The sequence below is a fragment of the Chiloscyllium plagiosum genome, chromosome 10 (assembly GCF_004010195.1).
Source record: "Chiloscyllium plagiosum isolate BGI_BamShark_2017 chromosome 10, ASM401019v2, whole genome shotgun sequence".
NCBI lineage: Eukaryota > Metazoa > Chordata > Chondrichthyes > Orectolobiformes > Hemiscylliidae > Chiloscyllium > Chiloscyllium plagiosum.
The window spans coordinates 91984247-91999293 of NC_057719.1; the positions used below are offsets into that span (position 1 = coordinate 91984247).

Genomic DNA, 15047 nt, shown 5'->3' on the forward strand with positions numbered 1-15047 from the left:
CCACCTATCACATTTCCGACGCCCCTCCCCCAAGTCCCTCCTCCCTACCTTTTATCTTAGCCTGCTGGACAAACTTTCCTCATTCCTGAAGAAGGGCTTATGCCCGAAACGTCGATTCTCCTGTTCCCTGGATGCTGCCTGACCTGCTGCGCTTTTCCAGCAACACATTTTCAGCTCTGATATAGAAGGGACCACATTGGGAGCAATGACTACAATAGGCTAGGTTATAAAAAGTGCAGGTGAATCTCTGCTGGATTTGGAATGATTGTTTGGGACCTTGGACAGTGGTCGCTAATTGGTGTATTCTTCATGCCCATATTTTTGGCAATCAGAAACCATGTGCTAACCGATTAGTGCACTCTTCTCATTTAGTAGAAAATGTTGATCCACTTGTATATCTTGCGAATATCCTGACGCGTGTAAGATGAAGTGTTTAAACAAAATAAGTATTTTTTTCATCAACGCTCAAGGTTTAGTATAATGGGTAAAGGAGTCAGAAGCTATATGAGATATAGTGAGTTACATTCTAGAATTTGCTGTCCGAAAGTGGGTGAAAGCACTTTTTGAAAGTATTTTTCAAAAAAGTGCTTCAGCACGGTGGCACAGTGGTTAGCACTGCTGCCTCACAGCACCAGGGTCCCGGGTTCGATTCCAGCCTTGGGTGACTGTGTGGAGTTTGCACATTCTCCCCGTGTCTGCATGGGTTTCCTCCGGGTGCTCCGGTTTCCTCCCATAGTCCAAAGATGTGCAGGTCAGGGTGAATTGGTTATGCTAAATTGCCCGTAGTGTTAGGTGCATTTGTCAAGGGAAATGGGTCTGGTTCGGTTACTTAGATTCCCTACAGTATGGAAACAGGCTCTTCGGCCCAACCAGTCCACACTCTGAACAGTAACCCACCCAGGCAGAAGTGAGGACTGCAGATGCTGGAAACCAGAGTCTAGATTAGAGTGGTGCTGGAAAAGCACAGCAGGTCAGGCAGCATCCGAGGAGCAGGAAAATTGACATTTCGGGCAAAAGCCCTTCATCAGGAATCCTTCCGTCGATTCTCCTGCTCCTCGGATGCTGCCTGACCTGCTGTGTTTTTCCAGTATCCCACCTAGACCCATTCCCCTACCCCATGTTTACCCCTGATTAATGCACTAGCCTATTCCTGTACACTATGGGCAATTTAACAAGGCCAATTCACCTAACCTGCACATCTTTGGAGGGTCGGTGTGGACTTGTTAGGCTAAATGGCCTGTTTCCATGCCTTGGGTATCTAATCTAATCATTGGGAAAGAGAAGCTATAAGAATGTGGTTCAAGAGCAAGGAAGTGATTCCAATTGGCTAGCCAAGACACAGTGGCCTCCTTTTCTGTGAAGGGTGTGTTGTGGAAAGATCACCCGGCACTCTGAGAAAATGACCAAGAGAAGCAGAAAATCCTTCACCAAGTTTAAACTTTTATTTGCAAGTACAGGCTGTGGCAATCAGAAATGTCTTTCCTGTCTGCGTTTCCCCCCCCCCCCCCCCCCCGCCGGATCATCTGCAGTTTATACTTTCGTAGTTCCCACACTTATCTGATAGTATTCGCATAACCAATCATACTAGCTTGCTTTATCTTTCTAAATTAATCATGCCTGCGTGGGTTTCCTCCTAGCTGCCCCGGTTTCCTCCCACAGTCAAAAGATGTGCAGATCAGGGTGAATTGGCCATTCTAAATTGCCCATAGTCTTAGATGCATTAGTCAGAGGGAAATGGGTCTGCGTGGGTTACTCTTTGGTGGGTTGGTGTAGACTGGTTGGGGCGAAGGGCCTGTTTCCACACTCTAGGGAATCTAATCTTCTGCCACACTGGTCGACTGCTTACACTTAACCTGTCACATTCCACCACCGCCATCTTTAACATTAGCTCACCTATCATGTGACTTAACCAGACTATCATAGTGCGCTACCATTATCTGTTACCTGAGCCCTGTAACATGATCCAATACATGCGTTACACCACTATGTTAACTACTTAACTGCCAAATTAGCTTCCAAAGATGATTGTGAAATACTTCCCTGTATATTAACAGGTGAAGACGAAGACGGTAGCCCAGTGTGTTGAATTTTATTATACGTACAAGAAACAGGTCAAAATTGGCAGGAACGGAGCGCTGATATTTGGCGATGCTTCTGACAATAAGAGTGAGGACGAGCCAGTCGAAGTTGACAGAAAGGTAAGGCCTGCTTTCTTTGGATGTTGTACGATGTGTCTTAAGGTTGTAGATGGCATTCCAGGGAAGCAGTTATTTCTTGTCTAGATCATACTGAAACCATCGTCCTTGGGTCTGGTCTTACCGACAGCTTCTAGAACAGCAAATGCATTTCAGCGTTAATGAATGTGAAATGATACATTTTAGCAGGATGTATCCTTGTAAAATAAGAGTCTATGTGGGGGAAGGCCTGTGTGTCAGCAGTCGCAGGTTTAATGTGAAGGAGGGGGATTGGGTACTGGTTAAGCAGATTTGCCCTGATCTGGATGGTATCAATTGTTGGAGTAGCTCTACATCGGGGAGACTAGACACCTTCTTCTTGCCGATCGTTTTAGCAGAGAACATCTCTGGGACACCCGCACCCACCAACCCCACCGCCCCGTGGCTGAACACTTCAACTCCCCCTCCTACTCCGTCAAGGACATGCAGGTCCTGGGCCGCCTCTACCACCAAACCATTACCACCCGACGCCTGGAGGAGGAACATCTCTTATTCTACCTTGGGACCCTGCAACCATATGGGATAAATGTGGATTTCAACAGCTTCCTCATTTCCCTCCACCCCTCATTATCCCAGTCCCAAGCCTCCAACTCAGCACTGCTGTCCAGACCCATCCATCACTGCCCCCTCTGACCTATCACCTTCTCCCTCACCTTCATCCACCTATCGCTTTCCCAGCTACCTCCCTCCAACCCCAGCCCTGTCCCCATCCAATTTATCTCTCAGCCCCGGCCCACAAGTCTCATTCCTGATGAAGGGCTTATGCCCGAAATGTGGATTTTTCCTGCCCCTTGATGCTGCCCTGACCTGCTGTGCTTTTCCAGCATCACACTCTCGACTCTGATCTCCAACATCTGCAGTCCTCACTTTTTCCTGGAGCAGCAACCATCCAGGCAGATGAAGGGCATTCTATCACAATCCTGGCGTCTGTCTTGTAGGATTTGAATTCCTGCTCCAGAATATCCAATCTCTGATTTACTTACAACAGCATCTTATCTGCAGCCAGTCAAGTTCAGTCTCTCGTCAATAGATTCCCTAGTATGTTAATGATGGGGCTTTGTGATGGTAATGCTATTGAAAGGCTAAGGGAAACAGCTAGGCTTTCCCTTGTGGGAGATGGTCATTGTCTGGCACTTGTGATGCCACTAAATGTGGTTCAATATAGTCCATGTCTTGCTGAATGTGGCATGGGCTACATATAAACCAATGAAAGGATTTGGACCGCTTGTATGAGCTAATGGTAAAATGTGACTGTATTAAAGCCAAGCAGAGTTAAAGATTTCAATAGCCACAATTCATTAAACATAAACGCGGCTACTGCATTCGCTGTGAAATTATGTAGCACTTTCTATGATTTTGGGATACTCCAAAGTGCTTTGCGCTACATTAAGTATGATTAAAATATAGTCGTGCAGGAAATGGGATTTCATCAACCCAAAACTGATATTGGGTTAAAGCAGCTACTATAAGAACACATTGTAAAACTCGTACATTTTAAGGAGTCTCAAAACTAGAATTCCAGAGCCTGTCATCTAGAAATATGAAAAGAAGGGGGAAATTGGGCCTTGTGGGGGAAATGCCAGAGTTGGAGGAGTGCAGAGATCTCAGCCAGAGGACATTGTATCGCCAATGACATGGAGGGATTTGAACATGACTGTGAGAGTCGTCAAACCAATACGATGGCGATAACAAAGTTTGTTGGGCACAAGGATCAAGGGGTAAACAGAGCCGGTCTGAGTCAGAATGTAGTCAGCAGGGTTTGAAAACCATGGAATCCGTGCAGTGTGGAAGCAGGCCGTTTGGTCCATCTAGTCCACACCGACCCTCTGAAGAGCATCCTGGCCAGATCCAGCCCCCTACCTATAACCCTGCATTTTCCATGGCTAATATATCTAGTCTGCACATCCCAATGGCCAATCCACCTACCTTTACACATCTTCGGACTGCAGGAGGAAACCGGAGCACCCGCTGGAAACCCGCACGGACACAGGGAGAATGTGCAAACCCCACACAGACAGTTGTCTGAGAGTGGAATTGAACCAGGACCCTTGATGATGTTTGGCAATGGTGCTAACCACTGAGCCACTATGCCACCCCAGGGTGAAGAAAGGCAGGCTAACCAGGACAGTGTTGGCGTAATTGAGTCTGGAGACAAACAAAGGCAACGGATGAAGGTTTCAGCACCAGAAGTAGAGACAAGTGCCAAGTGGAAATTATTAAAAGAGGTTGCAGTTAGTTGATTTGCTGTGAATTCACACGTTCTGTCACCTTCCACATCCATCGCACAGTACGGTCTGCAGCCCAGCTCCCTCCTTAACATCTCAAATTTCTTTTTTTTTAAAACAGGATTCTCTCCCTCGTAGAACCCGAGCACTTTACACAACAGAAGTTAAGGAAGAGGAGGATGAAGAGGAAGATGAAGATGAAGATGAGGAGGAGGATGAGGAGGACGACGAAGAGGAAGAGGAGGAGGATGGCCGGGTTCACAAGAAGCTGATCCTCCCCCAGGCTAAGGTCGTGAAGACTGAACAGACCCCCGCAGCTGTAAGTTAATTCGGTTTCAGAGTGTTAATGAATTGTTAGACTCAAGGGCATTTATTAGTTGCAATATAAACAGTTTTTCATAAAAGAAACCTGCCAGTTTGCCTGGTCCATTGGCATCATTTCTACCAGTGGCCGGACTAATCAGCATACTCTGCTCATTCAACATGAAAATGTTGTCCCCTTTAACATTGGCATTTCTGGTAAATTGTCCTGATGAGTGCAAAATGAAAAGCTTTCACATATGTCTTTTTTTTTCAACATTAATCAAAGGAACCTTTATTTCTATAGCCCTCCTATCTCAGTTAGTCACTGAGGTAACACAAGGAAGGATTGGGCCTGCATTTCTGGGGAATTTAAGACTTGTATTTGACCCTAACCGAGCATGTGGGGGGTGTGGTGGAAGCAAGGAAAAAGGCCACTGTGTGATAAGAGGGAGATGAAAGGCTTCCACTTCGCTGGTGCCCTTCACAACTTGGGTCAAGAAGTGTTTTGAAGTGTGCTGGCTGTGTTGTGGGAAGCATGCCAGGCAATGTATGCCTGGCAACCTTCTCACAGATAGCAATGAGATAAATGTCCAGAGAAGCAGCATTTGTGAAGTTAAGATTGCAGGAAAAATATAGGGTGGGACACAGGCAAAGTTCCCCGACTCGTCAAAGCACTGCCCAGAATCTTTCGCACTCGGCTCAGAGGGTGGTACGGGGAATTGATTGTACGTCCTATTTGAAAGTCAGCACCTCTGAGAGTCAGCGCTCTCTCAGTATATTCTTTGATTAGCGCAGCGGCCCATCTCTTTCAGAGCACCGTTTAAATGGGAGAGAAATATCTGCTTTAATTGGAGTAACATGAGCAGGAACAACAGCATGTAAAATCAACCTTTGCATCTGGTTCACGACGGTTCTAATTTCCCTGAGATGGTCTGCACGTTGAGGTGCCCACTGTTGGGATCTCCGTGGCTACCCAGTATGAGCGCCCCTCCCCCGGTTAAGGGCAGCCAGAGTGACAGCCCATGGGCTCCAGCCATCCTGCACCTATTGATTCAGGCAGTTTCATAAGACGTCCCTCTGACCTGCCTGCACTGGACAGCCGTGTGTAACTCAAAAGTTGAGGAACAACCCCTTCAGGGACTGTGATCTCTCATCCAGAGTGTAAAAGTAAGGCCGTGGACTCACCCCACTGGTGTACTGGACAATATTTATTCCTCAATCGAGTTTACTAAAACCAGAGTGTCTAGTCATTTTTGCATTGCCCTCTGTGGGACTTTGCCGGGTGTGAACTGGCCGCTGCGTTTTGTGCTCAACAGCACGGCAACTCTGCAAAGTCGGTGCTTTGTTGGCGGTAATGTTTGCTGAGGTTGTGAATAAGGGTTTATATGGTCAGAAGTCCTTTGGTGACGTTGTGTGCCGGAGGGTTTCACCATTCTGATCAACTCTTCCTGTCTCACCCTCTCTATTTTGAAGCAGTCTCAAGGAGTTCACTTGCGGAAGAACCCTGACCCTACGTACCGATGTAGCTACAGACCGCGACAGCCATCACTGGCCATGGCACCACCCCGCATGCCAGCCAGGAGCGAGCAGGCACAGTCGGGCGCCTCAGCCAAACACGCCAAGCAGACTCAGGAGAATATCTTCCCCTGCAAGAAGTGTGGCAAGTAAGTTGGGGTGTTGCAGGTTGAAGGTGAGGTGTTTGGTGTTATGCCCAGTTCTACATCCCTCAGGAGGGAGGGGGTAAAATGGACCAAGACCAAGTCTGCCGCTTCAGCCATTGGGTCACGCCACAGTGTTGGCACACTGACCAAGTGCAAGCTGTATTGCGAGGGATATGGGCCAAACGCAGGCAAATGGGACTAGGTCAGTTTAGGAAACTTAGTTGGCATGGACAAGTTGGGCTGAAGGGTCTGTTTCTGTGCTGTATTACTCTATCACTAAAAGACCCATCAAGGCTTGCCTCAGACCTCCTAGCAACTCTATCATCCCTGGGGTGAGGTAGCCAACAAAAGCAAACTTCGGTCCATAACAGAGCACCGAAACAGGAGGAGGCCATTCAGCCTGCCCTGTTATTGAGTTTGATCTTAGCTGATCTGTACCTCAAGACTATGTAGTTACCTTTACTCCAGCTAGCACAATTCTGAGAATTCCAAATGATCCAAATGGGGTGACATGGTGGCTCAATGGTTAGCACTGCTGCCTCACAGCACCAGGGTCCCAGGTTTGATTCCAGGCTCGGTCGACTGTCTGTGTGGAGTTTGTACGTTCTCCCCGTGTCTGTGTGGGTTTCCTCCAGGTTCTCTGGTTTCCTTCCACAGTCCAAAGATGTGCAGGTCAGGTGAATTGGCCATGTTAAATTGCACATAGTGTTAGGTGCATTAGTCAGAGGGAAATGGGTCTGGGTGGGTTACTCTTCAGAGGGTCAGTTTGGACTGGTTGGGCCTGTTTCCACACTGTAGGGAATCTAATCTAATCTAATCCACACAGCTTTTTGAGGTGGGGAATTGCAAGATTCCCTTTAGGTAAAAGTCTGGCTGACTCTCTGAAAGGACCTCTAAGGGAATGATGCCAACTTGGTCAGGAGCTGCGTTCTGAGTCTAACCTCTGACCTTATATTTCCGTTCCAGGGTTTTCTTCAAAGTGAAGAGTCGGAGTGCGCACATGAAGAGCCACAGTGTCCAGGAGAAAAAGCAAAGGGAGGCGGAGCTGAAGAATCGTGTTACGGAGGATGAGCAGAGAGAAGAGCAAGAGAAGTACAGTGATTATTCTGATAGCTACCAGGATGTGTAACGATGGAGAAGGCGTCCAGCTCCCCTCAACAGGTCTGCAATCTCAACAGGACTCGGCCTGTTGGCCATGACCTTCTCCTGAGAAGCTTCGCCTGTATCTCTTTGTCATCATTTCTTGCCCACCCCTGGCCTCCCAGACTGGGAAGTGGGGCTAGTGTGCTTTTTAGGGCTGGAGTAACAGCAGTGTTGGCAAACCAAGATTACACATTGGAAAATCTTATGCACTCCTTCTCAATTGTACCTGCTTGACGGAACACTTCCCTTCACCCGCCCTTTCCCTTTTTTTAATGTACGGTTGCACAACAGATTTTCTGCACAGATTGAGCGATCGCTCTGGTGCGGTGTTGCACATGCGTAAAGTGTGGAATTGATTAATCTTATTGTTGCTCAGCAGAAACAGGCTTGGGACTTGTATTCAACTTAAAGGAATCACCGCATTTGTAATTTTACATCACACTATACAGAATGACATTGCATGACTTCAGGCTACAATAATAAAGATGAACAGCCATGACAAACTGTCAGTTTAATACAACCTAACGTACACGCAGTTAGGCAGTTTGAGTTTGGTACTTCATGTGAAATCTTTCCGAAGATCTGATTTGAACTCTGGGGTCAGAGCTGACCTGCTCCTCAGTAATGCACATCCATGTTTATGGAACATACTGAGAATCTACCGACCGTGGGTGGTTTATTCTTTGGACTTAAATCATTCAGCTTCCACAGTGCCCAGACCCGGCGACAGTCTGGATGTGTTGCCCTCTCATCTGACATTGAATGATGAGGGTGCTGTTGTATGAGGTTGTATGCTGGGGACTTGCAATCTGTTACGTTCTTTCTCTGCAAGCAAGTTTGTGAAATTTGCCGAGCTAGTGACTGGGTCTCGCTTTCAATGGGTGTCATTTGTTTGGTCCTGGTCCTTCTAAGACTTTTGCCTTGAGACTGGTTCCACTGGTGTCATCAACCACATGTCCTGGCCCTCACCTGCAGTGTGCCACTGTCATATGAAACCATGCTGCCCTTCACAGTTGCTGCAAGTTGGCAATCTTCCAGGCTGGCACAGGCCTTTTCAAAAATAGTGGCTGGCAAGCTATCAATTCTACCAGATCTATACCATGGAGATTCATAATTTCCTTTGCTACCACTTCTCCTATTTTTAAATTACATTTCCTCTGTTGGCATTTAGTTGAAGTGAACTTTAATGAATGATGGGAGCTATGCTTTCGTACCATTGCCAGCTGTGGTTGGATGTGTTCCTGGAGGCACGTGTCAAATATCCACATTTTTATAATGGATTAACCATCTATAAATAGGGACAGACTAAGTAAAAAATAAAAGCAGACATTCCCTTCATTGGTTTTTGGGAAGGTTTTTCTCCCAGAGTTGCAGGCAGCAGCTTTGACAACATTATTCTTTAATTTCTGGAGAGGTTGACATTCTCTTCCGTTGGGCCACATATTTGAAAAAAATATTGTGCACTTGTGGCAATCTTTCTTACTAGATATTTAACAAAAATCATTGGATTATCACAGCACCTTTTGAGATTTCTGGGTAGGCAGCCCTTAAGCTGGGCAATGTGTGGTCCTCTTAGCTCAGCGACTACTTCACCCCTTAAAAGCTGGTCTCGCTTGTATTGCCATTGTATGTAGAGCACAAAGAGTATCTGTATTATCCGGATTACAGCTGTGACTGTCAGCATTGAATTTAGCAGCCTGTTTTACTATGGGCTTTGTAAATACACCAAAAAAGATGATGTTATTTATTCTTACTATGGCTTATTTGATTTCTGTATAAACTTTATAAAGATTTATAAAGACTTTTAGTAAGGCTGGCCTGTATAATTTTTTTTGTGAATGATTTTGTACATTTTGTTTTTTTTTTGTCCCCTCCACCCCTCCCCTCAATCTTATTTACACCGGCTTACAACAGCAGGTTGGGACCCCCTCATCACCTACAGAATACAGTCTTTCCACAATGTAATATTTGTATTTTATTTTGTATCAATGATTTGAAGCTTTGTTTTACAAAAGAAAGAGGTTGTAAATATACCATTATTAAATGTAACTGCAGTTCAATTTTTCAATTAAGTTGTTTTTCTGTGGATCAAAGTAAAGAACATTCAAAGTCTGTGATAACGCAACGTCACTGGGTGCTTTACAGATGATATGTAAATGTCAGGATTAACGAACAGCAATGTGGTAATGAGCACTTAATCTGATATTGATTGAAGGATAAATATTTAATTTGGATAAATGCATTTCGGTAAAACGAACAAGGGTAGGTCTTGTACAAGTAAGGCCTTAGGTAATGTAATGGAACCGAAACTGAGGGTTCAGGTACCAAATTCTTTGAAGTTTGTATCACATGCAGACAGCAAGATTAAGAAGGCACCTTCATTGCTCAGACCTTTTGAACATAGGAGTTGGACTGTCATGTTGAGGTTGCACAGGATGTTGGTGAGGCCTGCTCTGGAGTACTGTGTCCAGTTCTGGTTGTCCTGCACTCGGACGGATATTATTAAGCTGGGTTCATAGACGTCTCCAGTGTGGAAATTGGCCCTTCAGCCCAACTTGCCCATGCCGTCCAGTTTTCACAATTATACTAGACCCATTTGCCCGCATTTGGTCCATATTCCTCCATATCAAGTTCAGAAAAGATTTACCAAGATGTTGCTGGGGAGAGGTTGGACAGACTGAGACTTTTTTTCACTGGAGGGTAGGAAGTTGAGCAATGACCTCCATAAAGATTTATAAAATTATGAGGGGTATAGATCATGTGAATGGCAGGTGTTTTTTCACTACGGTGGGGGAATTTCAAGATTAGAGGGCATATTTTAAGTTGAGAGGAGAAAGATTTTAAAAAGACATGAGCAGCAATTTTTTTAATACAGTGATTCATGTTTGAAAAGAACTTCTAGAGGTGGTTGCGGATTAAGGGTACAGTTACAACATTTAAAAGACCTTTAGGTCAGTACATAATTCAGAAACGATTGGAGGGATATGGGCCAAGCGCAGGCAGGTGGGACGAGTTTAGTTTGGGACTGTGGTTGGTTGGACCAAAGTGTCGAGTAACGTGGGTCACACAAAAGGCAATGACCATCTCCCAACATGACATAATCAAACAGTCTGACTTTAACATTCAATTGTACTATCATCATTGAATTCCTCACTTTCAGCATCCTAAGGATTTCCCTTGAACTGAACCTGAAACTGGACTCTCCATATAAATACTGTGTCAAAATAGGAGGTCAGAAGCTAGGAGTCCTGCAGCAAGTAACTCCTAGAATCATATAGATGTACAGCATGGAAACACACCCGTTCATCTTGTGACTCCCCAAAGTCTGTCCACCATCAACAGTGTGATGGGATATTCCTCACTTGTCTGGGTGAGGGCAACTCCAACAACACTCAAGAAGCTTGACACTATCCAAGCCAAAGCAGTCTGCTTAATTGTCACTAAATGCCCAACCTTCAAGATTCTCTCAGTAGCAGCAGCATATAACATCTCCAAAATGCAACAGGACCTTTCAAACCCCCACAATCACTGCTATCTGGAAGGACCAAGGGCAGTGGGTATACAGGAACACCGCTAACCACAATTCCCCTTCCAGCCACTCACCGTCCTGACTTGAAAATATATTGCCGTCCCTTCAGTGTCGCTAGGTCAAACTCCTGATACTCCCTTCCTAATGCCATTGTAGGTGTCACTACACCCCATGGTCTGCAGCAATTCCAAAAATCAGCTCACTGTCACATCAGGGGCATTTAGGGCCGGATAATAAACACAGTCCCCCGGGTCTCTCTGGAGAAGGAGCACACGGTCTCCACCGACACCCTGGAGTTGTTCAGGGAGAGGTGGGCGCTGCAGGGAGTGGAGTGCATTATTTCCCCCTCCGACTCTATTTTGATTTGATCCCTACCCTCCCCTTCACTGTTTGGTCACGCAGCATTGCCCTTTGATGTGAAGGGCACTGCTTGTCATTGGCCACTCGGGTGTTTCCTTTCTTCCTGGTGGTGGAAACTGAATAAAGATTTGTACACCTTGTGTCCTTCACTGTGTCTCACACCTGCACTCACACACAACATGGGTGCTGGGGATAATATAAGCACTACCGCGGTTAGGCAGTAGTGTGGGGGGGGGGTTAAAATAAAGAAAAGAATAGTCCCAGCCAGCAACATCATGAAGAAACACAAACCAGTGAGGATTATGACAGACTTCTGACAGGCAGTCTGATGCGAGAGAAATAGATATAAACACGGCAGAAGAAATTTAATGCAGAGAAATGGAAAAAAGATAAGAGACAATATAACAAAAAAAGTTTAGGGTGTAGGTTTGCTCACTGAGCTCCAGGAGACAACAGCTTTGCTTCACTTGGAAGTCGCCACTGATAATGTTACCTAGCCAGGTAACAAAATGTCTGGATATCAAACCTACAGCTCAGCAAATAAACCTACATCCTAAATCTCAACCTGAGCTACAAACCTTGCAAAAGAAAAACAAAAAAGGTGCAATTTTAAAGGGATTTCATGAACAAAAAGCTGTTGAAAGATGTTGAATCTTTTATATGATTCTGAATGCCACACTTTGGAAAAACGTCAGGGCCTCGGAGAAGCTGCAGAGGAGACTAGAATCTCAATAAGGACGAGGGCTGCAGTTACATGGAGAGATCAGAGGAACTGGGCCGAAAGCAAAGTATTGCAGATTCTGGAGATCTTTTGAGTTCTGCAGAGTCACATTGGACTTGAATTGTTAATTCTGTTCTCTGCACAGATGTTACCAGGCCTGCTGAGTTTCTCCAGCCCTCACTGTTTTTAAGACTGGATAAGCTGAGGTAAGAATGTAAAATATGGGGCAGCACGATGGCTCAGCAGTTAGCACTGCTGCCTCACATCACCAGGGTCCCAGGTTCAATTCCAACCTCAAGTGACTGTGTGGAGTTTGCACATTCTCCCCATGTCTGCATGGGTTTCGTCCAGGTGCTCTGGTTTCCTCCCACAGTCTGAAGATGTGCAGGTCAGGGTGATTTGGCCATGCTAAATTGCCCATAGTGTCAGGTGCATTAGTCAGAGGGAAATGGGTCTGAGTGGGTTACTCTTCAGAGGGTTGGTGTGGACTTGTTGGGCTGAAGGGCCTATTTCCACACTGTTGAGAATCTGATCTAATCTCATAAATCACAACTAGACCATTCAGTAATAATGCTGATTTTCTGTTTTTTTGCCAATATCCTTGATTCCCTGACTGATTAAACTTTACATTTATGCACAGCTCTGATCTCACGCATCAAACTAAACTAGCCGATCAACACAGATTGCACCGTGGAGATTGCACCATTTGTGCTGAGGTTACTGATTTGCTCGTCAGATTACATGCAAAGTCTCAGCACAGAAATACCCAAAGTGAGACAGCATCTAGCCTACTGTGCAATGAGGTTTCCTTGTGTTACATCTGCCTGGAATAGTGGAACTCAAATGTTGAAAATGGCCAAAGGAACAAATCTCATCAAAACAGTGTAGACTCGGCTGTCGGTGAAATTTGCGTGCTGCCTATCTCTGGTACATGACTTTTTCATAAACATCACTAATAAATTAAGCTGCATGTCACTTCTGAAGGAATTACTTTTGAATGTGTAATTCATTTGAATAACTATCATTTATTTTAGAAATATAACATTTATATATTCATTGAGCAAGCCTCACTATTTTCCACTTAAGGTTTCTTTTTCATTTTTCTTTTGAAGGTGATTGAGTTCATTCTCCACTGAAAGGAAGCCTCCAAATTTTCTGCCAGTGACCTGTGGGGGGTGTTTCTTTCTCAGATACATATCCATATGGGTACAAACTCAACTTTGACCTAATGCCATCCTTTCCACCAAATAGTCTGTCCAATGGCAAAACTTGAATCTACCTAGGCTTAACTGGAGACCACATCCTGGAGCAATGTGCTATATCATCAACACACTGAGGACAGTTGTCTTTAGATTAGATTACTTTACTTTACTTTACAGTGTGGAAACAGGCCCTTCAGCCCAACAAGTCCACACCGACCCACCGAAGCGCAACCCACCCATACCCCTACATTTACCCCTTGCCTACCACTACGGACAATTCACCTGACCTGCACATCTTTGGACAGTGGGAGGAAACCCACGCAGACACGGGGAGAATGTGCAAATTCCACACAGAGAGTCACCAGAGGTGGGAATTGAACCCAGGTCTCTGGCGCTGTGAGGCAGCAGTGCTAACCACTGTGCCACCGTGCCGTCCACAAATACTCTGTAGCTCTCTTTAGTCCAGTTATTTGCTGTAGTTGTTTTAAAGCAATAACAAAATAACTAATTGCACTTTAAAAAGTAAATCTAGATCTGCCGGGATTTGATGAACAGGTAATAGACAGATGTAAAACATCTACCAAACAGAATGGAGGTTTGTATCAGGAGTCTCTAAATTTTGATCTTATGTGTAGGAAAAATCAAGACATGTGATGACAACCAGTGAAATACAAAATCAGATTCAACGTTCTCGGGCAAGTGAACTTGATTTAAGTCAGTGAAGGAGACTGGTGTTAGGGCTATACAACGAGGCAGTCCTTCCTGAGAGGAATCTTTGTGCTACAAATATCACATCTAGTAGATATCTGTTCATGGAGATTCTGCTGGGGTGCGGGGAATACTTTAAGAAGGGAAGAGTCCATCTTGGAGAACCTAGCTCAGAATCTATAAACCAAACCGTGCTCATTTAGGAAGTCAGTACTCACATGACCCCTGGTTATAGGCCAACAGATTCATTTGAAATCATAAGCTTTTGGAGTACTGCTTCTTTGTCAGGTGAAGGAGAAGTCACCTGATGAACGAGCAGCGCTCTGAAAGCTTGTATTTCAAATAAACCTGTAGGACTATAATCTGGTGTCATGTGACTTGTCCACATCATCTAGGAAGAAACAGTGGCAGTCCTAAGGCCTATTGACCCTGCAGCCAGAGGAAACTTTCTCTTCATGTCACCGATCTAATCTGCTTAATGTCTTGAAAAGGTCAATCACATCATTCCCTGTCCTTCTAAATTCCAAGTTATACAACCCAGTTAATGTAATCTGGTGAATTGGCCAGGCTAAATTGCCCATAGTGCTAGGTGCATTAGTCAGAGGGAAATGGGGTCTGGGTGGGTTACTCTCCGGAGGGTCGGTGTGGACTGGTTGGGCCAAATGGCCTGTTTTCACACTGTAGGGAATCTAATCTAATCTGTCCTCCTAGTTTAACCCTTGGAGTCTAGGTAGTATTTGAGTAAATCTACACTGCACTCTGTCCAAATGCCAATGTATTCTTCCCAAGGTGTGGTGCCCAGAACTGCTTTCAGTAGGTTATAACCAGGAGATACAGTTTGTCAAAATTCAAGAGGTCCAGAAAACAATCAAAAATGCTGACTTTCATATCTAGAGGAATAAAAAGGGACAGTAATCATGCTTCAGCTTTGCAGAATCCTGGTTATAACCTACTGAAAGCA

At 45.1% G+C, this 15047-nt stretch overlaps 1 protein-coding gene across 8 annotated transcripts in view; it reads left to right on the forward strand.

Annotated features, from left to right (window-relative positions):
- The window catches only part of mideasb (mitotic deacetylase associated SANT domain protein b), an 87083-nt gene extending 77449 nt beyond the window's left edge, over positions 1-9634 (forward strand). For 7 of the 8 annotated variants that reach the window (XM_043698399.1, XM_043698398.1, XM_043698400.1 and 4 more), the window contains 4 exons: positions 2055-2198; positions 4581-4778; positions 6236-6426; positions 7390-9634. In XM_043698399.1, coding sequence (XP_043554334.1) covers positions 2055-2198; positions 4581-4778; positions 6236-6426; positions 7390-7552 — 696 coding nt within the window. In that variant the 3' untranslated portion in view covers positions 7553-9634. The remainder of the gene's footprint in view (positions 1-2054; positions 2199-4580; positions 4779-6235; positions 6427-7389) is intronic. The other variant, XM_043698396.1, reaches the window with a different exon arrangement.
- Positions 9635-15047: the final 5413 nt, after the last annotated feature.